General features: G+C 40.7%; 1 protein-coding gene across 2 annotated transcripts in view; it reads right to left on the bottom strand.

Moving 5' to 3' along the window:
• The window catches only part of LOC140520063 (WAP four-disulfide core domain protein 12-like), a 41,931-nt gene extending 16,580 nt beyond the window's left edge, over nt 1–25,351 (bottom strand). The window contains exons 1-2 of one of the 2 annotated variants that reach the window (XM_072633706.1): nt 25,254–25,325; nt 9,353–9,466 (exon numbers count right to left, since the gene is read on the bottom strand). Coding sequence is in view for 1 of the 2 variants with exons in the window: in XM_072633705.1 (XP_072489806.1) it covers nt 25,254–25,340 (87 nt within the window). In the remaining variant the exon portion in view is untranslated. Of the gene's footprint in view, nt 1–9,352; nt 9,467–25,253 lie in introns of both variants that reach the window. The other variant, XM_072633705.1, reaches the window with a different exon arrangement.
• Between the last annotated feature and the right edge of the window lie 1,165 nt (nt 25,352–26,516).

The following is a 26,516-nucleotide window of genomic DNA, read 5'->3' on the forward strand; positions in this document are numbered from 1 at the left end:
TACATATATATGTTAGTCATCTGAGTAGAATTGATAGTTAAACTCATGAAAACTGATGGAGTTACCAGAAGAGAGTGTATAGAGAGTGAGAAGGGAAGAGGACAGAACTTTGGGGAGCTCCCACAGTTAGATGAAGTGATGCGATGATGAGATAGCAAAGGAGCAGTCAGGCAGGTAGGGAGAAAACCGACATAAAGAGGAAAAACTGTCTAGGAAAAGAGGGTGGTCAATGGTATCAAAAGCAGCAGATGGTTTAAGAAGCAGGACTGAGAAAAGTCCATTAAATTTGGCAATTAAGAGATCACTGGTATTTCTTGGCTATAAGGAATGCCACCCTCACCTCTCCGAAAGAAAAAGGGGGAGAAATACAGGGGCAAATTTATAGGATGTTTTTAAAAAAGCTATTAATAAAAAATATTTTTTAAAAAGATCATTGTTAACTTTGGAGAGAGCACTTTTAGTTGAGTAATGAGATCAGAAATCAGATTGCAAAGGACTGAGAAGTGAGAGGAGACAAAATGGAAGCAGTGAGTGCAGACATTTATTTCCAGGAGTTTGGCTGAAAAGGAAGGAGAGATAATGGTGATAGCTTGGGGGGATGGTGAAACCTAATGAAGGTTTGAGTTGTGTTCTTTTTTCAGAAGAGAAGATAGGTCTACTCATCACGGCAGCAGTCCTTCTTCCTCCACAAAGGTTAGTTATGACCCCTGACTCCCCAGCAACCATGTCAAAGCGACCAACAGATGGCATTGTTCTTGGCACCACTTATTCCTGTGTGGAAGTCTTCCAACATGGAAAAGTGGAGATCATTGCTAATGACCAAGGAAACAGGACCACCCCAAGCTACTTCATCTTCACAGACACAGAATGTTTAAATGCTAATGTTGCAAAGAATCAAGTTACAATGAACTCCACCAAAACAGTTTTTTTATGCCAAATGTCTGACTGGTCTCAGATTTGTTGATGAAGTTGTCCAGTCAGACATGAAGCATTGCCTTTTTATGGTGGTGAATGATGCAGGGAGGCCTAAAGTGCAAGTGGAGTACAAGGAGACCAAAAGTTTCTATCCAGAAGTATCTTCTATGGTCTTGACCAAGATGAAAGAAATTGCTGAAGCTTTCTTTGGGAAGACTGTCACAAATGCTGTGGTCATAGCACCAGTCTATTTCAATGATTCCCAATGTCAGGTCACCAAAGATGCTGGAACCATCATTGGTCTCAATGTGCTCCAAATCATCAACGAGCCAACTGCTGCTCCTATTGCTTATAGCTCGGAGGAAAAGGTTGGTGCCTAGAGAAATGTGTTGATCTTTGACCTTGGAGGTGGTACCTTTGATGTCTCCATTCGTACCACTGAAGATGGCATCTTTGAGGTCAAGCCCACAGCTGGGGACCCCCACTTAGATGGGGAGGACTTCGACACCTGAATGGCCAACCATTTCATTGCAGAGTTAAAGTGAAAGCACAGGAAGGACGTAAGTGAGAACAAGAGGGCTGTTCGGCATCTTTGCACTGCTTGCGAATGTGCAAAGAGTACCCTCTCTTCTGTTACCTAGGCAAGTATTGAGATTGACTCCCTCTATGAAGGTATCCACTTCCATACATTAATCACCCAAGCCCATTTCAAAGAACTAAATACTGATCTCTTCTGTGGCACACTAGACCCTGTGGAAAAGGCTTTAAATGCCAAGCTAGATAAATCATAGATTCATGACATCATTCTGGTGGGTGGTTCCACTAGAATCCCCCAAATCCAGAAGCTTCTGAAAGACTTCTTCAATGACAAGGAGCTCAACAAGAGTATCAAGCCTGCAGCTGTCCAGGCTGTCATTTTGTCTGGAGATAAATCTGGGATGCCTTTCATCCTCTACGATAACCTTCATGTTGAAAGCAGGAGATTCAAGAGAGTTCTTGGAAAACACCTTGTCTCTCTGCTTCTCACCTCCAGCCTTGTATATGAATCTCAGCCTCCTGGACCACACACTCAATGTCTCCTTTTCTCAGACTTCCTTCATCATTGGTGATGGTGATCTTGTTCTTCTTTCCTGTGCTCTTATCTATAACAGAAACATTGAGGATGCCATTTGCATCAACGTCAAATTTTATTTCGATCTGAGTAACACCCCTGGATGCTGGGGGGATTTTGGTGAGCTCACATTTGCCCAACAGGTTGTTATCCTTTGTCACTGCTCCCTCACCTTCATAAAACTGCACAAGCATACCAGGTTGCTTGTCCGAATAGGTGGTAAAAGTCTGTGTCTGCTTGGTGGGAATGGTGGCGTTACGTTTGATGAAAACAGTTATAACTCCATCAGCAGTTTCAATTGCAAGGGAAAGAGGAGTGACATTCAGCAGCAGCAAGTCCTGCACATTCTCAGTTTGCAAGTGCCTGAGGCTGGACTTGAATGCAGGTCTTCCCTTGTCCAGTCCTAGAGCTCTATCCACTGCACCACCTGGCTGTCTGACATTTCTCCTACTTTTACCTTTGACCAAAAGCAGAGTCAGAGCCAGAGTCATGGTCATACAGTATCCTAGTTAGAAGGGACTTTAGAAAGCACCTATTCTAACCTCCTTAGTGGACAGAGGAGGAAACTGAGACAGTTCCTAACCCAAGAAGCAGCATGGTACAGTTGATAGCTGGCCATGGAGTCAGAGAGATCCAACTTCAAATGCTCTTTCAGACACTATTAACTATGTAGCCCAGGTCAAGTAAAAACCTGAATGAGTCTTGGTTCATATATATAAAATGAAGGGGTGAAGCCAAATGACATTTAACATCCATTGCAGCTCTAAATATATGATCATCTGATCCAAAGTCATGTAGGAAGGTAGTGGAAGAGGTAGAACTAAATTTCCTTGATGCCAGGACCATGTTTTTTCCAGTAAGTTTACCCTGGATAGGCTTATCCTTCCTCAGGAAGGCTTGTGCTCTTCCCCATGAATAAGATCATCCCATCTCTGATCAGAGCTTCCTTCCAGTGCTCTGTTTACCTGCTTCTCCCTTGTTCCCCTCCTGCTTACTTGGTTACCTAAGTGCCCCATGGCAGATTGAGGGCATTTTCAGCTCTGGCAGTCATCCAAATAGAATTCATTAGTCCTGGGAATTCAACAGATCAAAAAAGACACTCTCAGTATAAGGGAGAAAGTCCAGCACCAGCATCAACATCATAGCCAGGCTTTATGTAAGAGCATTTTAAGGTTCATAAACTCCTTTACAAATATTATCTCATTTGATCCTCATAACAACGCTGACAGAGCCTTCTGAGCTTGTACTGGTCTGATCCACCACAATTGGACACACTGTAACTTGACCCTGATGTAGCGATGTCATTTTGGTCCTCTTTGAGAATGAAGGACAACCAACTAACCAACCAGAAGATCTGACTGAAGAGGTAGAAATAACCAGACAGAGGTGGGTCCTTAAAAGTAAAACAGAGAAATTATAATAACCAAGCCTGGCCCCAAAGAAGATATACAAGAAAATAGCTTCTGCCCACTTCTTTGCTTAGACGGGGAATCCTGAATGTGAAACACTACATGTGGTGTCAGACTCCTTCTATACATTGGGTAGTTTTGCTGAAATGGTTTTCTTCTTCTCTTTTTTATTTATTATAAGGAACAGATCTCCAGGAGGGATGAAGGAAGAGAAATTATATAAAAACAAAAGCAAAGTCTGTTTTATAAAAATCTAGATGGGGACAGTTGGGTGGTGCAGTGGATGGAGCACCAGTCTTTGGAGTCAGGAGGACCTGAGCTTAAATTTGGCCTCTGACACTTAACACTTATTAGCTGTGTGACCTTGGGTGAGTCACTTAATCCCAATTGCCCTGCAAAAAAACAAACAAACAAAAACAAATATATAGACAGACACATTTGGAATTGATGCTATAGAAAACAGATGGGTAACCAAGTTGATGAGGGGAACTAGAAATCATGTCATGTAAAGGTTAATTGAAGGCACATGGGGATGTTCAGCTTTGAAAAGAGAAGATATGGGGAGGATCGAGGTTGTGAACACTGTCTTCAAGCCCAGTGGTGTGAAGAGGGTTCAGAGATGTTCGGTTTGACCCAGAAGGCAAACCTAGTTAGATCTCAGCTCAATATGAGGAGTTTAGTGCATAGAGTGCTGACCCATTGCCAGGGTCACTGGCTGTGTGATCATGAGCAAGTAAGTCATTTAACCACACTGAGTTTTGTATCCTGTGAAACGGGGATAATAATAACAGTGCTACCCATGGCCCCTGGTCGTTGGGAATCCATAAAGTGCTTTGCAAATTTTCAATCACAACGTGAATGCCAACTGTTACAGGAGCAACATCGATCTCATTCAGGCTGGGTTAGGTTTTCCTTAAAAGGTTTTGTAGGGGCAGCTGGGGGTGCAGTGCATAGAGCACTGGCTCTGGAGTCGGGAGGCTCTGAATTCAGATCTGACCTCAGACACTTGCTGTGTATTCCCGGACAAGTCATTTAACCCTATTTATCTCCTCAAAGGTGGGGTGGGGTGGGGTGGTGGTGGTGGTGGTAGTGGTATTGTAACTATCCATAAGACTTAATTGGTCAAGGGGGCTGAATTTAAAATTCATTCATGTAGCTTTCTGATCACCCCAGTACAAAAGCTAGCCAATGTGGAACCAGGATCTCTTCCCTCAGGCTTCTGATTGCCGCATGCCGTGAGACCATACAGAGATAGGGAAGGTGTCCTGTATCCTTCCCGAATGTCCTTCTCATGCTACAGCTACGTATATCTGATGACACTTTATTTTAAATTTTTAAGTTGGCTTATTATTATTTTAAATTACTCAATCAGGAGGAAAGTATCCTTTTTTCCTTTGAAATTTGGAAGATCTTATCCGTTCTGTTTTGGTACAGTTTGTGAGAAGCAATTTGTTTACTTGCCAGCTGTGCTGTAACTCTCTCAGTGAGGATACTATGGTCTTGGAGACAATGGTGTCAATGCCACCGGTCTGGAAGTCCTTGAAGAAAAAGGTGACCCATTGAGTACTTGGTAGAATTGGAGGCAGGAGAGCAGAAAGTCGCCTAGATGGGCCCTAGTTACAGCTCAGATCCAAAGGTTACTGTGAAAATGTATTGTCATATCACTACTAATTTGCATCTTCACTTTCCTATTCTTTGCAATACATATACACATATAATTTGTAGATATATACACATATATTATACATGCATACATACATATAACACACATATATGGATAGAATACATATACACATGTGTGTATCTCCCTCTATCTATTTATCTATCTGTCCCTTCCCTGCATAGAACTTTATCGTATCACTAATACATAATGTTGCATGTCTGGGTGACCTCATTACTAGGGTTTCTTGAATGGTGACATCATGAATCAATTTATTGGAGAGAGGCTATAATTTTCTTGAAAAGAATTATGATAATTTTAAACTGTAATCTCATAGGATTTCCTGATGTTAGGACTGCATCTAGAGAATAAAAATCAGGATATTATAAACATATTGTGAAGAAAGTTTTTTTAAAAATGGAAAACTGCCAGGTAAATCGTGGTAAGGTCATAACGGGGGAGACCATCTCATTACAACTCTCTCAATGACCCTGCATCATCTGAAAATGCCAAATACATTTACAGTAGAAGACAAACTCCTGGGAACTGAGCTTCTTCTGAGGAGGAAGAGTTGGTCTGAAAAATAGAGGGGCCTTCATCAGCAAAGGAGGCCTGACAGCAAGGAGATTGAGGAGGGTTGTCAAGCCAGAAGGAGATAACTCACGTGGGAGAAGGCTTACAGCTAGGTCAGCTAGGGCAATAACACTGACGTTTATATGGTGCTTGCGGGCCAGGCCCCGTCTAAGTGTTTTTAAATTATTTGCGTCATATGATCCTCACGACAGCCCTTCAAAGTTGATACTATTATCATCCCCATTTTGCAGATAAGAAAACTGAGGCAAAGCTTAAGTGACTTCCCCAGGGTCGCACAGCTAATAAGTGTCTGAGGCCAGATATGAACTCAGGTCATCCTGGCTCCATGCTCAGCACTCTATTTGCTATGTCCCATAGTTACCCATGGGAGAAAGAGATAGCTCCTCTGTGGGTGAGGGAAGGGTGAAAACTCCTGAACTGAACAAAGACAAGACTGAAATTAGCTATATCACTGCAAAAGAATATCTTAAGCCAGAAATAAGATTCTCTGGGAAAGACCCATGTGTTAGGCTTGGTGATAACATAGATTAGATAAATAACACACAGTTATCCCTTCTACATTGTGGTTTTCCGCATTGCGGTTTCAGTACATTGTGGGTTGGCATAAGAAATTAAAAGGGAATTTTGGGGGAGTTTGCCACAGGCAACACGTTGAAGGCCAGCGGATGACACAGAAAAGTTTAGGAACTCTGAAATGCATAAAATGTATGTACTATAATGTTTAATATTACCTTATAGTACGTATCTTACTGTTTCATAACATAAATGAACTACATAATTTTTTTCTTAAAATTAAATTTGTAGTATAAGAACTGCAGTTCTATGAACTGGTTTGGAGATACTGAGCCATCTCTCATGTTACATCTCATAGTGATCTTGTACTGATCTTTGAATTTCGAGTTTCTCATATCATGTTGTTTACATTGCAAAGGGAAGGCCAAAAAATGTTTCCAACCCAAATCTCAGGGGTGCTGAACTCCGAACCTCTGCAATGAGGAAGGGATAACTGTACTTTGTAAAACTCCTCTGCGGACACGGGAGGTTTGGGCCAACAAGGGGGCAGAATCATTGTGGAACGAGCAGGTGTCTGAACTAGGAAACATGAGTAGATCGCCTTATTGGGAATTACACCAGACCCAAAGGATTCTCTGCCTGAACTCATGTAGCAAAAACTAGTGGGATATTGTGGTGTTAGCAGGACACCAGGATTCCTTTGTTCATTTTATCACTCTGTACAAAGAGGGAAGAGTCCTCTGACTTGGTGGTTTGTACAAAGGCTCAATTAGTGAGATTCACCACAAAGGGGAGCTGTAAAATCTGAGAAAGTACACGAGTTAAGCCTACGATGAGCACAGCACTGTTGGATACACAAAGGCTCAGAGATAAAATGGTATCTACTTGATATTCATCTGCACCTACCTCACCCCAAATTAGAAAAAACAATGGACATGATACATAGCCATAGATTTAAAGTGCAGAGCTGTCTGAGGTTTTTGCCCTGGCAAAACTCAGCCTCACCTTGCTCTAGATGGACCATAGAAGCAAAACAAGAATCTCCTGATTCCATGTCATTTCTTAGGCTTGTCCCCCATGCCTGGAATTCTCTCTCTTGCCTGCCTCTTGGCTTCCCTAACTTCCTTTGAGTCCTAAGTAAATATCACCTTCTGCAAGAAGCCTGATCCAATCCCCTGAAAAGTGAGTGCCTTCTCTCTGTTGTTTATACTGACCTTACCTTGTTTGCACATAGCTGTTTGAATGTTGTCTATCCCATTAGTTTGTGAGCTCTTTGGGGGCAGAGATTGTCTTTTGACCTTCTTTGTATCCCTGGTACTTATCACAATGCCTGGCACATAGTAGGAACTTAATAAATGTTTGTTGACTAACTGGTTCTAGAAATTCAAAGACGGAGTGAGAGATTCCTGACCCTTGACATTTAGCCCTGTTTCCTCAGGCTCAGTTCTCTGCCTGAGAAGCTGAGGATAGGCCCTCTACATAAGACTCTTAATTTAACCCATTGTAAGTGCTTAATAAATGTTTGTTGACTAACTAAAGATGCAGATGAGAGGTCTGAAGACCACAGACAATTTGGTGAGAGACAGACAAAATCGTGCTAAAGGTAATAGCACAAAGGAAGTCAGACCAAGAAGGTTAGACATGCAGCCACACCACCAGGAGACAGAGAGGCAGGACCGCCTTCTGTCACAACTGTGAAGAAGATGGCCATATTTGTAGGTCAGACGCACTAGTGAGGAGAATGCAGCTTTAGTGTTACAGAAGCTGATATGTCCAGAGGCAGCTTTGGGAAAAGGAGAGGGGGCCAGGGAAGGAGACCACCTTCATCCTAGAAAACACGAAGCATGACCCTTATGACTTAATTCCACTTGGACTCATAGGACCCACAAAAGAAGGCAAAGACTGAGAATGTGAAATGTACTGTCTTAGAATGTAGAGCAGAAAGCGCCATTGTATTCTAATTATTTTGTAGGAGATATTTGATGAAAAAATACCACAATAGCCTTTAGAAGGATTTGGATTTAGAGAAATGAGTGATAAAAGCTAGCCACGGCTGTGTTATATCAGAATGAGCCTGGAATTCACTATGGAGCTCGTTGGTGTCAACAAAAGCAGATACCTTGGCTCATACATGTCCAGCCACGGAGATTATTATCTTTGACATGTCAGTACTGATTAGAACCAATTCCAGTCTGTTAAAGATATTAACAAGATACTAAATACAAGTCAGGCCCAGCATTGCACAGTTTGACCATCCATACAGCCTACATAGAGGCCTATAGAAGAATAGAAGTAAGATATGGTAGTGAACACCCCAAGAATTCTGGCTCTTCAGACTTTGGTGATTGTCCAGTAACAGAATAGAAGGATTGGTTGATACAAAAACCCAGCAAGAGGACAGACGTGTTCTCAGTGCATGAGTATGAGAATGTATGTTATACATTCAAGGAAAAACCTACAAGATCCTCCTCATTGACCACTAACCATTCCAGTAATGATCTAGAAAGATTTCTTTATCTGTATTGGATGACCTGAGAAACCGTTTTAAAGACAAACTAGTCAACAGCATCACCAGAGTCCAGCAGCCCATATGCATCAGCAATATTATAGTGGCACAGAAATAGAATGGAAAAACATCAGTATGTGTAGGCTACAAGACTTGGAACAAAGCATCAAAGTGAACCGGTAGCCCATGCCAACGGTTCAAGACATCCTTGACTATCAGTTAGGCAACCAAAACACTTATGACGTGACCAATACTAGATTCCTGTGACAGATAAGGAGTAAGCAGCTTCCATTTGCCTGACTGGATTTTACCAGTTTGTGGTATATTCCACAAGGCATCTGGGAAGTACTTGCCCTTTTCCAATGACTGATGGAAAAATTAGTTAGAAACATAAATTAACTGGATGACCTCATAATCTTTGGGAAGACCCCAGAAGAACATGAGAAGCTCAATGAAGGTGTTAGGTCATCAAGAGGAAAATATTTTGAAGCTTCAAGTTGACTAGTCTCAGCTTTTCAGAGCCTCTGTCAAGTATATAGGTGACATAATATCATAATATAACCCAAATTCAGTTCCAAACAAGGTGGGGGAGGATACCTAAGTGGAGGGTGTATTTGTGAAGGCCAGGGAACTAGGTTACTTACAAGCAAATGGCTGTATAGTGAAGAACAGGGACTTCCCACCAGACACTATGCCCACAGCATATGTGAAGTTGTTTCATTGAACCAAATTTTTCTGCCTCAGCTATTTGTAGATGACTAGAAGCAAAAGTACACAGCTGATGAGAAGTGATCCAAGCCAAGAAGTAAGTCAATAAAATCATCAACCAGGAAATGAAAACAATAAGGTAACAAAATCATAAGCCAGGAAAATTTTCACAGTTGCTAAAATATTATGGGAAAAGTATTTCCTACCAGGTTCAGAGATCTGTCAAGGCAGGGATTGCTCAAGGAGATGTTAGCTTTAGCTGGCATTGAGGAATCCAGGAGCATACTTAAATGTTCTGGCTCCATGCTACTGAGTATGTTAGGGACACTGAGATGAAGAACAAGAGTGGTGAAGGTTAGTATGTGGCATTCCTAGCAATAAATACAACTCTGCCAAGAGTGTGGAGACAGGCATTATACTCTCTTGCTTCAACAGAGGGCACTCATAATTTCAGGCCCTTTTAGGGGAGAAACCCAAAGCAAAAAGAGAATAAAACTATGGAAGGCAGATATGTAAAAGAAAGCTGCTCTCTTCACTATCCATGTCCCTGATGTCTGAAGGCTTGTTCTCTTTCTCTCTGAGTTTCTTCCTGAGAGGGTCTTCTTGAACTCCCATGTGTCCTTTCTCAAAGCAAGAAACAAAGAGGTTTCTCTTCCCCCAAACTTTCGTGCCACCTGCACCTGTCAGTCTTTCTTATGCAGGCATGTCATGTCATCAGCAACCTTTCCAGAGTCCAATATCATTTGCATATTAGTTTGAATGGCAGGTGATGTGGAAAGTGCAGTACCTCAGAAACCAGGCAGTGCATCAGAAACAAATGTACGGTAACCTAACAACCAATCCAGAAAGGAAGAGAGGCCTGAAGCCTTTCCTGCCTAGAACTTCAGCCCTGGGAATCCCATGTAAGATAACCAGGGTAAGAGACATGCTAAAGAGCATAACCCTGCTAGTCAACTTAGGCCCTCTATAAGTTCGAGTCTGGGTCTGCAAGACAGAGGCCAAGAATAAAACAGCTCAGGTTCAGAGGGAGACAGTCCAACAGATTATGAAAGAAACCTATTTAACCTCTGAACAAACTAACTTTTAACCAATTGACATTTCAGGGTTGTTAAAAATTAATTATCTGAAAAAGAAAACACTGTGAGGTACAAAGCTACTGAGAAAATGATGATTTAATAGCAACAAACCAAGTGACCATTAAGTCAGGTCAATAATTCTCTTAGCAATGAGTGACAAGAGTGATTTATGGAGCTTATTTTCATAACAGAAAAGAAGTATAAGATCTACAGGTATAGGGAAGTGTAACAAGAACAGGGAAGTAGGATGTTCAGTGTTAGGCTGCTAGGCATGTTGAGGGCATAATGGAGAAGTTCCAGGGTGAGACAACTCTTCAATCTATTGCGTTAGGATCTGTAACTATAAAGCTGTCTGGCAAAGTGAGATTGCCTTAGGAATCTCTGCCCTTCACTTGTAGCATTTTGCAATGAAAACCTTTACTCTCAAGAGTCCTCTAGTTTGAACTTACTTCAGGGAGTTGAGGAAAAGGGGAACAAAGATTGAGGAAAGGTAACATGATTTGTAATTGTTTGTAGCTGTAGTTGCTAGCATTCACTGCCCCCCGCCCCCCCCATTCCCCCACCCCCCCACCTCCATGCTCCAGCAGCCAGAAAGTGGAACTTCGCCTTTAAAAAAGTCTTATACGCCTATGATTATTTATTTCTACAAAGATATATGTCTTATTCTACTTTATCTGCTACTGAATGATCGTCTTATCAATCTATCTGTTCACTAAATCTGTGACTTAAGAGAATATCTATGTTAATTTGGCTTAGCTGTAAGGACCAGCTTTTGCTAAAGAAAGAAAGTTAATTTTATAATTAAACTAAAAAGAATTCGAAGTAATCAATACTAATTTAAAGAATATTCCTTTTTTTAAAAAATTACTTTCAATTATTCAATATTTTCAATTCAATAGTCAATATTTTCATTTCAGAGAACAAAAGCATTTCCATAATACAGTATTATAAAAAAGATGATTGCAACTAAAACTGCAAATCTACCATGTACAACTTGCTATTGCTTCCAAAGATACAACTATGTTATCAAGAAAATTTCTTTTTTTCCCTTTTTTCTCCCCCCTCAAGATGGCTACCATTAGACACAAATAGGTATACATATGGAAATTATTCTATACATACTTCTATATATCAGTTTTTTCTCTAGATGCAGATAGCATCTCTTTTCATATTTTATTTTTAATTTGTGTATTTATAATAATAAAAATGACTTAGTTACTCAAAGTCATTCTTAAGAAAATAGTGCTGTTGCTGCATACAACACTCTCTTGGCTCTGCACATTTCACTCTTCATCATTTTGTGCGAGTCTTTTCACGCCTTTCTAAGATCAATGAGCCAATCATTTCTTATGGCACGATAGTATTCCATCACAACCATACACTGCTTGTCCAGTCATTCCCTCGCTGAGGGGGATCCCTGCAATTTCCAGTTCTTTGACACCATAAAGAGAGCTGTTATAAACATTCCATTCACATTGACAGTTATAATTACTATTTGTGAATTTCCCTCCATCTTATTTTTATTCACTATTTTCTTTCTCAGCCTCTCTTCTTAGCCTTTCTCTCTTCCCTTGTCTTCTCTCTCTTCCTCCCACCCCCTATTTCACCCTTTTCAGGGGAAAATGGACAGTTATCCATGTACCCAGAAGACAATGCTAATGTTTACCTTTGTAACAAATGCCATGTATATAATCTCATGTATTCATTAATGTACTTGTTAATTATGAATATTTGAGTATATATTCTATTTTTTTTGTTTTTCTTGTTTACTTGCTCTTGTGTTAGAATTGTGCATGTACCATAGATACATTTGGATTTTTTTTCTATGCATAGTTTTTGTTTGTATGTACACTGATATTTAACCATGTTCTGTTATCATTTAGGCCTGCTGGTGTTATTTGTTTTACCATTATGTATTTATGTTTGTGTACTATGGATCTACATGTGTGCTGTGCCAGGTGCATGTAATATGCCCTGAATATAATTTAGACCTTCAAGTGATGCTTTTAAGGCTGTTGTGATGCATTACTGCTCATACTATAACAGGTGCTTCACAGGACTGAAAAGCATTTTAATCCCCCGGCGTAATGTAGTCTGCTCTTGGGACTCCCTCCTCCCCCAATAGATCTTAGAACCACAGCAAGGTGGACAGGTGGGACTATTTGTAGATAGCTGGGCCTCCCAACTCTTTCTCTCAACTCTGAGATTTCAGACTCTACCTGAATGCAAGCTGCCCAGTTGTCCTGGGACCATGAACTTGGAAGGGACCCTGATTCTGACGGGGTCTTGTCTATAGGAAGCAAGGAGAAAACCAAGCCAAGGAAGCACTAAGACAGGTAATCACCTTTGAGAATTCTAAAAATGACATTGTTTTGTTGAAATAGCATAACCATGCATTCGGAGATGAGTGCAATTTCCCAAATCCATTAGGTATAGTGAGCTTGTACCCTCATGGAATAATGCTATTTTCCCAGAATGTTTAAAAACTGCCACATGAGTTTTAACACATGGCACTGAAGGAAATCACTCAAAAATGCATTGCAGGAGCTTCTCCAAAACCACTAGAGAGCTATCTAGATTTCAGAGCATGAACACGTCAAAAGTATCACAGCTGATTTGCCAAGAACAGAAAATGTTTAACTGGGGAAGGGAGAGTGCAACAAGGAGCATAAGTTGGAATACTTGCTGATCAACTGATTTTCCCTCAGCTCAGTTGATGTAATCACAGAAAATAAAGGTCAGATGACAGAGGTAATGAGATGTAAATTTTAAGAAAGTGCACAAATGGGTCTATGCCTAGTTATCCCTTAACAAAGTGTGAAGGTTTTTTTGACTGAATTGAAAGGGAAGCTAACTATTGCCTGGATGATGACTGGTCATTCCCTAATGATCCTTCAGAGCTTCTCCTTCCTCTATTTCAGGAGAATAGGAGCCCAACTCCTGACAAAACACATGGAAGCTGCATGGACCTAGAAGAAGAGAGGTAGAATGAAGCTACACAAAACTGGAAATGCAAAAGCAGAATCACGGTCAGATCCAGCTGCCATGTGGAGAGGAGACATCCTGGGGGAGCAAGGATGTGTAGGCTGATGTGGCATCAAGGGTGATGGTGGAGATATGGGGCTGCTGAAACCCACTGTACCCCCTCTCACCTGGACTCTCATTGCAAGCCCCAAGGAGGTGAACCTTCCTGTTTCTCTCTCTCTCTGATAGCTTTCATGGAAGCCTAAAGCTTTTTCCTTTGGACATGAGAAAATCATATTAAACACACACTCAACTTTCTTTGCCTTAACCATTGACTTTGTCTTAGACAGTTGAAATAAATGGTGTTAACCTCAGTCATTTGCTGATCTGGGTTTACTTATAGGGGATGCTATTGTAATTATTGTGGCATCGTTCAGTTATTTCAGTTGTGTCTGACTCTTCATGACCCCATTTGGGGTTTTCTGGGCAAAGATACTGGAGTGGTTGGCCATTTCCTTTTCCAAATTATTTTACAGATGAGGAAACTGAGACACACAAGGTCAAGTGACTTGCCCAGGGTCACCCAGATAGTCTTAGGACAGATTTGAAGTCAGGAAGATGATTCTTCCCGACTCCAGTCCAGCATCCTATACACTGTCAGTTAAAGGGGACGATCCAGGAGAGGAGAGAGAAACAGACTCAAAACCATAGTGTCTTTCCAGAGCACTGTCTTAGATTGGGGCAAGTAGAGGGCAGGAGAAGTGGGGGAGGGGGGAAAAGGAGAGAGAGAGAGAGAGAGAGAGAGAGAGAGAGAGAGAGAGAGAGAGAGAGAGAGAGAGAGAGGAGAGACAGAGAAGAAGAAGAAGAAGAAGAAGAAGAAGAAGAAGAAGAAGAAGAAGATGATGATTGATGATGATGATAAATTCACTTGCTGTAATTATATAACTTCTCAGGGACATAATATTTATATCAGATAAACAACTCATCTGAACAATGAGTCAATAAAAGGAAGAGAGAACACAAGAGAAAGTGAATAGCTGCTCACCACCCAACCCTACCACTTCTGTAAGACGCCTAGATGTAAAGACGCTTCCAAAGGGAATTTAGTAGAAATTGGAAACTGCTTGAAAATTTTGAAGTTTCATCTCTGATCCTAGGAGCAAAGTTATCTGAGAAATTCAAGAAGAGCAAAGGCCACGTGGCATTAAAAGAAATTTAGTGGGTCCACATGAGAAGGCACCAATTAAAAAACCTCATTGGAACCTTATGGAAAGGACCCACACTAACACCATAATAAAGTCCCAAGGCCCTCCCAACTTGTATTTCTGACTTCACATTGCAAGAAGACATCATCTCCATTGGATCCCATCACTCCCCTCACCAGGAAAAATCCTAGAACGTAAGCTCCTTTTGAGTGGAGATTGTTCAGTTTTTTGTGCTTTGTATCTTCAGCACTGAGCCCAGTGCCTGGCAAAGATTAGGCACTTAATAAAAATTGATTGATTGATTGATTGATTGCCTAAGGGACTGCCGACCAACAAGAACTCTAGTGGTGAGCCAATAGACTAACAGGAAAAGTTTAATTTCAGAGCTGAAGCAGTAGGTCAACAAGGAAGTTTAATTTCAGTGTTAAGCTAATAGATAAGAAGGAAGTTTACCTTCAGCAGTGACCCTAAGGACAACTGGCGTAGACGATTTCTCTCTCTGGAGTAAAAAGGATTTGTCATACTAGAATGAAGATGATGACTCACAGCTCTGCCGTGCCCTTCCATAAAGGGACAAGGTCTTTGTTTCATTCCTAGTTCTTGATATGGAGATGATAGGATCTCTGATAGCTAGACCGTATGGACTAATTTGGGTCATTCTTCTATAGTCACTTAAATCATAGACCAAACAGAAGCATTAGAGTGATAGTGTCTCACCACTCCAGGCTAGGCAATCACCAAATCATCAGAATAATTCTTAAAATACCTTTCTCCAACAATAACGTCAGTATGCCAAAAGAAGAAATATTTCCAAGTTTTGGTTTATTCCCTAGTTACCCATAATCATAAAGGAATATTCCAGTGGTTGTCGCTGTTGTTTCATTATTTCTGTTGTGTCTGACTTTTCATGACCCCATTTGGTTTTCTTGGCAAAGATCCTGGAGTGGTTTGCCATTTCCTCCTCCAGCTCATTTTACAGGTGAGGAAACTGAGGCAGACAAGGTTAAGTGACTTGCCCAGGGTCACACAGTTAATAAGGGTCTGAGGTCAAATTTGAACTCAGGTCTTCCTGACTCCAAGCACAGTGTTCTCTCCACTGTGCTCCCTAGCTGCCCTGAGAGGAAAGTAGAAATACTGATTATAGATGGTTTAGCCTTGTAAGGGAGTGGAGAATTAGGATGATTGCTAAAGGAGCTGGATGGACCAAGTGAGGGTTTTTTAAGGACAGGGAAAACATAAGCCTGACGTAGACAGCAGAGAAACAGCCAGGAGAGAGGGAGATACTGAAGATTAGTGAGAGTGGGAATGAAAGATCAAATGAGATATTTGTAAAGTGCTTAGTCTCTACAGAGCCTGGCGCATAGTAGGTGCTCTATAAATGCTTATTCCCTTCCCTCTACTGAGCCCCACCCCCTACCCCAATGTTATAAACCAAAAGAAAGCAAGTTATCCTTAGGATTCTGTAGACACATATAAGGCAAGCTATAACATCATCTCAAGGACCCTCCCAAAAGCTACAGAATAAGATACAGAATGTCATTTCAAAGACCCTCACCTAGCTCTTGTAACTTGGAGACAAATGTCTAAATCTTGTTCAAATTTCTAGAACAAGCAGCTGGATTTCTTGGAGAAGAAAGTTAATCCTTACATCTCAGCAATAATCTGCTGGTGGGTTTCCCTGCCACAAGTGTCCTGTCAATTCCCCACTCAGCTAAAGAGTTAAATTGATCTTCCTAAAATGCAATATCCACCATGTCACTTTCCCTCCCCCTCACTCAATAAATTCCAGTGACTCCCTATTACCCATTGAATCAAATATAAACACCTATGTTTGGAGTTTAAAGCCCCTCATAATTCAGTCCCTTCCAGCTTTCCAGTCTTGTACGTCACTCTCCTTCATGAGATCTAAGGTCCAGTGACACTAACCTCCTCGCTGTTCTTTGCACATGATACTCTCATGTCCTGACTATATTTCGCTGACCACGCCCCATGCCCCATGCCTAGAATGCTCATTCTCCCCTCCCCCACATCATCTCCACCTGCTGGCTCCCCAGGCTTCTGTCAAGTCTCAGATAAAATGCTATCTTCTCCAAAAATCCTTTTACACTCTCCTTCAAAGTTGGTGTCTTTACCCCATACCTACCTTTTAGTTATATAATTCTTAGAATACTATCTTTTCCCTTAAAATGTGAGCTTCCTGAGGGCAGGGTCATTTTAACCTTTCTTGGGAACCACAGTACTTAGTACAGTGCCAGACATGGAGTACTTAGCAATGAATACTTATTGACTTAGTAAGTGGGGGAATTTGCAAGTAAAATATATTGGATTCAAACCTCATCAGCTAAAAGACGGCTAGTAAAAATAGAAGGATACATGAAATATTATCTAAGAAGCATAAAGAGGGAAAAAAAATCTTGTATGGTTTCTGTGATTACCTGTAGATGTACACAAACCATTAGAGATTCTAGGAAATGATTGGTTTCTAATTATAAATTCACTCAGAGAAGAGAAGAGATGTAAAGTGATTTCATATTGTATTAACAGAGTCTCTAGAGACAAGTTATAAGAATTAACTTGAAATTTAAAAAAATTTGAAATGCTAGAAACAGCTATAGATGTGAATAAACTTCCCTACACCATAGAGTATAATGTAACATCAAATTCACAGACCTAAGTTAAGTTTTTTTTTCAGGGAAAGATCCTCTAGAGCAGAAATATATTACACTTTGGTTAGAAATATAACACACTCAGTCTGAATGCAGATCAAAGCATACCATTTTCTTTTTTTATGTTTTTCTCCTTTCGTTCTATTTCTTCTTTCACCACCACTAGTGTGGAAATAGGTTTTACATGGTTACACACATATAACTTATATGAAATTACTTGCCATCCTGCGGAAGAGGGTGAGGAGAAAGAAGGAGGGAGAAAACTTTGGAATTCAAAATCCTTCAAAAAATGGAAGTTGAAAATTGTCTTTACATGTGATTAGAAAAAAATAAAATACTATTAATTTTTTTTTTAAAGATATATCACAAACTCTCCAACAATGGTAGTTTTGAAATAAGAGAAAAGAAATAGACTGTTAGAAAGTCTTAAAAGATCAATGAACAAAGTCATACAAAGTATAAAAATATCAGTCCCTGAAATAACATGGCAAGAATTTTTACAGTGATTAGTAAGGCAATTTAGTGTTGGTATAACACCTCAACAAGCATATGCTAACTTCATGTAATATCTTATCCCACAAAAAAAAGTGCCTTTTGAATTTATAACTTGGCTTGCTAGTCAACACTAAAGATTGATTGAGAAGAACACGAAAACTTGAAAAAATAGATGTCATTAGACTGGAACAAGTGTTTTGAACTGCAGGGATATCTAGTTGTTTGGGATTATGAACAAAATGTGACACATTTTGATGACCTGTTAAAATCTCAGACTATTTGGAATGTTTTTTCCAAATTACAAAAATGGAATTAACTTATGAAATTCAAATCAATTTAACTTTAAAGCTTCAATGTACGTGTGACTCCTAGCAGGAAACTCCTGATTGTTCAGAGTAGAGAAACAACTTATCAACATATAAAAGAGAGACAGAAGAATAGAAAATCAGACCATCTGGTGGCACATTAATAGCAACTCAAAACACAAGGATGAGTGTCATCTTTTGGTACACTTGTGGCTTAGATGGGTATAAGGGTAATATATACAATGGAAAGAGGAATGCCGAAATAACATAAGATAAATTAAAATACTGGTTTCAGCAAATGTAAACAGGAACAAGAAAAAAGTTTGTCTCAGGCTATGAACATAATCAGTTTAATATCAGTACTTGTGGAGTGTGACTTCATTCCACCTGGACACATGGGGCTTTGTATTAGAGTAACAGTGATCACTGGAGAGATAAAATATACCACTATCTTAGTGAGAGGGTCCCAAGTAGCAGTTATGTTTTGGCTTTTTATGAGTAACCAAAGAGATATTTCCATTCTAACCTATGAAAAATTAGGACTAAATGGATCAATAGATAAAGATAATCCCTATTTAGTCTGTACTCAAGTGAAACAAATTTACTAAAAAAATCATTGGTGTTAATAAAGAGGTAGATACTAACTTTAATAATAGCTAATTCAGGTCTTCAGATTCTTGAACCAGCAATCTATTTAAAATAAACTGGAATTGGTTCCAATTAAGGCTGACACATCAAAAATTTGGGGGGGTTCTAGACATATTAAGTAGGAGAAAAAGAACACCGTTCAGATAGTAATATCTCCAGATCAGAGCTAGATCTCAGACTATATGAATTTCCTGATTCTCTGGGACCTAAACAGGTGAAGTTCAGGTTTAGAGAACAACTCAGTAGGAGGGGAGGGGGAAGTGTCCTTTAATAAAATAATGAAACATGGTATGTGCCCAAAGAACAAGTCAAAAATTCATTTGTTCACAGGGTCTAGAGCCTTCCTAGAATAGCCATGAAAAGCTCCTCTATCTGTAATGGAAGACCTCAGAAATGATGGAAAGGAACTATTCTTAATGGCATCATAACAGGCTCCACCAGCTTCAGCTAGAGAAGGAATGCAGGAAAAGTGGGCCCTAAGGCCTCATCAGAGTCATACTGAGGATATGACTGAGAGTGATGATGGCCAGGCACTCAGCCTGGGGAGAGGCAATCTGGTCTGAGGGAAAGGGATCAGAGACTACCTTCTGTGTCATGACTGCCTGAATTGTCCTATCACTGACTGTGTGCTGTTGGAGAAGCCTCATCTCTTCCTCAACCTTCAGTTTCCTCCTATGTCAAAGGACACTGTGGGACTACATCATAGTTAAGATTTGTTTCAGCTCTGACATTCTTTACCTGTGACTGTGACTATGAGCAACTAGAATCTTTTTGTAGAAGGTCCAAGGGAACTGAGAAGGATGGCTGAGTGGTAACAGTTAGGGTCCTGACAGATACCTGGATGGTGGGATCCTCTAGGCCTTGAATATATTGATCATAGTCCTTTACCCTTTTATCCAGTTTTGAGCTTCTCTCAGAGATTTCCCCTTCATTTTCTCATTCCATCCTAACCTTAGCCCTGGGAGAATGACATCACAACAGATGGTATCATTAACATCATCTGATGGAAGAGAAACTGAGGCTCAAAGAAAGGAAATGATTTACCCAAGGCTACACATGGACAATTAGTGACAAAACTGGGAAGTTCTTGATGTGAAAAGGAATTATTCTCCCTTTCCTTTGGGAGGAATTTCACATATTTTATATATACCTTGCAGTAGCTTGCATAGTGATGAAAGTACCTAGGAAACACCCAACCTGAAAAACCCCAACTCCCAAGGTTCTTCCCTGAGGGTTCAAGGGACATGACAGGTACAGGATAGTGGGACTAATGATACAAAGAACACAGGAGCACTTTAAGATCAACTCATCAGGAGGCCTTTCTTCTCAGAGGCATCATGGAATCACAGGAAAAGTATAGGATCTGAGGTAAGAGAAACTTGGCTAGAATCTGCTCAGTTTACTTGGTACTCAAGTGACTTGGGATAATTGCTTCTCCTTTTCCTCATCTTTAAAATGTGAAGGCCAGACTACTCAGTCTCAAGTCCTTTCCAGACATAAATCCTATGATATCCTGAATTGGCTCAAAGAGGGAATAATACACACATTCAATTGGATATAGAAATTTATCTTACCCTACAGGAAAGTAGGAGAGGAAGGGAATAAGAAAGTGGGAGCTGCTCACGGGACAGAGGGCAGATTGGGGGAGGCAATATTTAAAAGCAAAACAATTTTGAGGAGAGACAGAGTGGAAGGAGAAAGAGAACAGAATAAACAGGCAAAAACAGGATGGAGGAAAATCCATTCAATAATCATAACTGTGAAAAAAATTTGAAACAAGTTTATCTGATAAAGGCCTCACCTCTCAAATATATAGAGAAATAAGTTAAATTTATAAAAATAAGAGCCATTCCCTAATTGATAAATGATCAAATATTGTGAATAGTCAATTTTCAGATGAAATAATCAAAGTTATCTATAGTTCTATGGGGAAATACTCTAAGTCACTATTGATTGGAGAGATGCAGGTTAAAGTAGTTTGGAGGTACTACCTCACACCTATTAGACTGGTTAATAGGATAGAAAGGGAAAATGACAGATGTTGGAGTGGACATCAAAACTGAGACACTGATGCAGTGTTAGTGGACTTGTGAACGGATTTGGTCATTGTGTAGAGTAATATGGAACTATGCCCAAAGACCTACAAAGCTATGCATACCTTGTGACTGAGCAATACCACTATTAGGTCTGAATCCCCAAAGAGATAAAATAAAAAGCAAAAAAAAAGGACCTATATGATCAGATATGTTTAAAGTAGTTCTTTTCTGGTGGCAAATAATTGAAAACAGAGGGGATGCCAAATAATTGGGGAATGGCTGAACTAGTCATTGTATAGGATTATGATAGGATAATACTGTGCTCTAAGAAATGACAAGATAGATGCTCTCAGAAAAACCAGGAAAGATTTACATGAACTGATGCAAAGTGAAATGAGTTAGAACCAAGTGAACATTTTAAAACAGTAACAACAATATTGTATGATGGTCTAGTGTGAATAATATAGCTGTTCTCAGGCATATAATGATCCAAGAAACTCTGAAGGACTTATGATGAAAAATACTAGCCATAAATAAGTACAGCTGGGTCTTACATAGATGCATATGAGTGTATGCATTCATATGAGTATGATTATAGATATTTAAGTATATGTATGTGTATGAAAGTATATGTGTATGTGTATGTATATATATATATATCTTTGTGTGTATGTATATATGTGTGTTTGCACATGTACATGAGTATGTATATAGATAAATGTGCAGGTGTCTGCGTATTTCCTCACTTAAATGTATCCTTCTTGGGAGATCAGGGAGAAAGAGGGGAAAATAATAAAGAAAGCAGTGCACAGCGGAGAACAAAAGAAAATGTACAAGGAAGCAAAGAACAGATGGACAGCTCTGAACACAATGTGCACTATTTATTACATACGATTTCTTGAAATGCGTACATGACAATGTTTACTTTTCTTTTCTCATTTTGTATTTAAGTTTATAATATTTCTCTCTTTCCTTTTCGTGTATTTAAGTTTTAGTATTTAGGTTGGAAATGAAAAAATGTTTTTTAAAAGCATGCTATCAAAGCCCTAAGAAAGAACTGAAGGAGTCTGAATATAGATTGAAGCATACATTTTTTACATTGTTTATTTCTCTTGGACTTTCCTTGGTCTATTTTATTTGGCTGGTTTACAACATGACTAATATGGAAATAGGTTTTGCACAACTACACAGGTCTAACCTATATCAAATTGTTTGCCTTTTGCATGAATGGGGTGGGAAGAGAGAGAGAGGATTTGGAACTCCTTTTAAAAAATGAATATTGAAAATGGTCTTTACATGCAATTGGGGGAAAATAAAATCCTAAATTTAAATCCTGTGATATCCTCATTGCTCAATGAAATGACAGAAGTGGGTAGAGGTTGGGTGGGGGTCGAGTCATAGTCATAGACACTCTGAGTGGAGAACCAGAGACGAGCCTGATCTGCCCCACCCAAAGCATATATTCATATCATCATTCACTCATTCATTCCTTCATTCATTCAATAACTCTTTACTGAACACCTCCATCCCTACCACCTTCAGAGAAGACTCCAGGACCCAAGACTGCAGAGGTGTCAAGGAGAGCTTCATTTATTCATATAGACAGTACAATGTGCAGAAGTTGTTCCCACAACAGATCCAATGTTTCATGTTTCTGAAAGGATTCTGATATGAGTTACATAAGCAAAAATACATTGAACAAATTCTGCAGGGGAAGGTACTTAGAGGAGGAGGAGACAGAACCCTCCAAACCTACAGGAATTATTGGTGATAGGTCTAGTCTATGGGAAGTTCTCTAGCACAATTATGTTGGCTTCTCAGACAAAGGCCTGGTAGTACTACAGGGAAAGAACGCTGCCAACTGAGATTTCAGATAGATGAGTCCAATAGCGTCAGCTCAGAAGCAATAATCACTCTAAGGAAAGAAAGTCAGATAAGTGATTCAAGTTATAAAATTCCCCAAACCCAGCTCTCCCTGCTCCAATTCTAATTTCTATTTTAAAAAGGTTGGATGAAGGGACAAGGAGTCATGACATTAGGAATCCCAACAGATGAAGGGGAAAAGGAATCAAATTGTATCTTGGCCTGAATAGGGATTATGTGGTGATAAAAAGAGTGTTATTTATAGTAGCAACTTTGGACTAATGAGTTTTTGGAGTAGTCACAGAGCCTGCAAAAATCATGGAGAAGACATCAACACTCTATCTCTCAAACAATGTAAATGGATGGGTTAGCTATAGTATCAGACCCTAGTCTTCTGACTCCAAACCTTTCCACTACAACACATCAGCTTTCTCAACACTTTGAAATCAAAGTGATCCTGTCTTTGCTTGGGACCAGGGTGCTGGCAAAAGGTCACTCCTAGACAGGGAGCCATGGTGCTTCCTTGCCTAAAGGATAATGAACAGGGAGACAAGGACAAAAACCTCTTCTAGGGGTCAAAGAAGGACATTGGACAGGGAAAGCAGTTGAATGCTGGGAGTTTGGAGAAGGGGAGCATGAAGTTGGGAAGATTCCATACCTCCTGGTGACTAGTAGACCTTACTACAAATTCCTCAATATGATTTCAAGGGGCTCAGATATTGTGATTATCCTTACAATGCTTTTTAGAGTTGACCTTGTTACCAAGGCCCTGTGTTCTGGGTATTTCTCCTTTGGGGAAATATAGGAAAGAGAGGGGAACAATTAGAGAAGGTTTTCCTCAGGGCATCCCTCTCCAGGCCAAGGGGACTTGCCACAACTCCCTCTCTCTTTGCTGCAGGCAGGAACCAAGACTAAACATGTTTGGAACTGACATTTGTCACCTTGAGTTTGGATCTGTCTTCTCCTATTTTTGCACTCCCAGCTGCCTCTCCAGCCTCACCCTCCAGTACTTCTAGCCTCTCTTCTCCTCCTCTCTTCTCCTCCTCTCTCTTCTCCCCCACTGTGGAGCTTGTCTGTCTTTCCTTCTTCTTATCCCTCCAGCCTCACCCTTTGGAATCTCTGGCCTTTCTTCCTCTCTACCCATCCTTGCCTTGTCCAGGTTCTCATTTCAACCTTTAGTCTCCTCATGGCTCACACACCTGGAGCCACAGCAATAGTAACATTTCTTCTTCTGTGGGCACTATCCAGCACTGTGGTAGACAACAGAAAGGAGGCTCTTTTCTGGCTCCTTTTCTGGCTCTGGGGAAGGAGGCCAAAGCAGTGAGGGCACAGAGAACTGAGCTCCTGGGGAGAGGGAGGCTGGACACCTAGGACAGGAGAGGGGACCCTCAGACTGTGGGTTGTCCCCACGGGCGCAAGTACATCTCTGTGCTGTAGTGTAACACTGTGACTTCTGGCCAGTTGCTTCTCTGCTGTAGTTTCTTTTTCCTCTCCTGTAACATGACCAGGATGGATTAAATCGTGATCCCTAAGATCCCTCCCAGATCCAAATACTATGACCCTCAGTGTCTGGTTGGAAAAGGAGGGGAGAGGCCCTGGGAGAAGATGGAATGAGTGAAATCAGACACTGCACAGGGAGGAGTCACTCCTCAAGGGATGAGCCACACCACACCTCCCAGCCAGAAACATTGGCTAGGAGAGATATAGATGGGCGACAATAAGATATTAACACAGTGAGAGAATGTGAGACAGAGACAAAGAAATGAGAGATAGAAAATGAGACAGAGACAGAAAATCAGAGGCACACACATACAGAGAGACACAGAAAAACTCACTCTCTCTTTGCTGTAGCCAGTAAGGGTAAAGACTGGACAAGTAGATGGGGCAACCTCAGGAACCCTATCTCAAATCTCAGCCAATTGATCCCACTCCGCTGCCCTATCCCATGCTTAAGTCAAGGCATCTGAATCAGAGAAGCTGGAAGGAATGCAATGGCTAGGACCCCCAGAGTAAAAAAAATTTCAAATGGACAGACTCAGCTCTCCACCACAGGCAGTTTGATTGTTGAAAGTGGAAGGGAGAAAGATAGAGACAGGAAGAGGAATAGACAAGAAAAAAAGAAGAAAAAGAAGAAAATTCCCTGAAGCCCAGTCCTGTTCTGAGGTCTTGGAAAAGATTAAATAATCAAATGAAACGAGAGAGTAAAGAAATAGGAGTGGGGGGGGTGGAGCCAAGGTGGTGGAGTAGAAAGACACACATACGCTGGCTCTCCCCATACAGCCCATAAAATACCTGTAAAGAGGGACTCTCAACAAATTCTGGAGCATCAGAAGTGAACAACAGAGTGGAGGAGATTTCCAGCCCAGTGTCACCTGAAAGGCCAGCGGGAAACGTTTGTTGCACTGGACACGGAGCGGAGCCCAGACTAGCCTTAGCCACATAGTGCGCAGCTTGTGAACAGCCCTCAGGGGCAGAATGTCCAGTCACAGTAGCAGCAGTTCGCAGATCCCTCAATCCATAGGTGCCAAAGGTCAGTGACAGGGTTTTTTCAGCTGGCCGAGAAGGGAGAAGGGCCTTACCATAGCTCCGACCTTAGGCAGTGGCCAGAGAGGCCACATCAGGCAGGCAGCAGCAGTTCCCACAGCAGCCCCTATAGCAGCCTGCATCCATTGTTGGATCGTAAAACCCCTGGGTGCACTGAGCAGCCCATTCTTACCTCAGCTCTATGTAGAGGCCCTGTGGCAACTGATCTTTATCTCACACTGAATGGTGACCCTGCCCATAAAGCTCATTTGAATCTCAGTCCCCAGTGCTGGCTTGGCTGAAATGGAGGCCAGGTGGCTGTGGAGAGGAAACTGTTAAGATTCTGGGCACAAAAATCTCTCTCTGCTGCCAGACCAGTGTACACGCTTGACTGTGCCACCTTGGAGGAACTGAGATCTTACAGATTCCCAGAGTATACCCTACTCTTGACAAAGGATCCAAAAGTCAAGTAACTGGTTGGGAAAATGCCCCCAAAAGGGGAAAAAATAAGACTATAGAAGCTTACTTTCTTGGTGAACAGATATCTTCTCCCATCCTTTCAGATGAGGAAGAACAATGCTTACCATCAGACAAAGACAAAGAAGTCAAGGCTTCTGTATCCCAAACATCCAAAATAAATATTCGATGGTCTCAGGCCATGGAAGAGCTCAAAAAGGATTTTGAAAATCAAGTTAGAGAGGTGGAGGAAAAATTGGGAAGAGAAATGAAAGAGATGCAAGAAAAGCATGAAAAGCAGATCAACACCTTGCTAAAGGAGAGCCAAAAAAATGCTGAAGAAAATAACACCTTGAAAAATAGGCTAACTCAATTGGCAAAAGAGGGTCAAAAAGCCAATGAGGAGAAGAATGCTTTCAAAAGCAGAATTAGCCAAATGAAAAAGGAGGTTCAAAAGCTCACTGAAGAAAACAGTTTTTTCAGAATTAGAATGGAACAGATGGAGGCTAATGACTTTATGAGAAACCAAGAAATCACAAAACAAAACCAAAAGAATGAAAAAATGGAAGATAATGTGAAATATCTCATTGGAAAAACAACCGACCTGGAGAATAGATCCAGGAGAGACAATTTAAAAATTATGGGACTACCTGAAAGCCATGATCAAAAAAAGAGCCTAGACATCATCTTTCATGAAGTTATCAAGGAAAACTGCCCTGATATTCTAGAACCAGGGGGCAAAATAAATATTGAAAGAATCCACTGATCACCTCCTGAAAGAGATCCTAAAAAAGAAACTCCTAGGAACACTGTGGCCAAATTCCAGAGTTCCCTGGTCAAGGAGAAAATATTGCAAGCATCTA

The sequence above is a fragment of the Notamacropus eugenii genome, chromosome 1 (assembly GCF_028372415.1).
Source record: "Notamacropus eugenii isolate mMacEug1 chromosome 1, mMacEug1.pri_v2, whole genome shotgun sequence".
Classification (NCBI taxonomy): Eukaryota; Metazoa; Chordata; class Mammalia; order Diprotodontia; family Macropodidae; genus Notamacropus; species Notamacropus eugenii.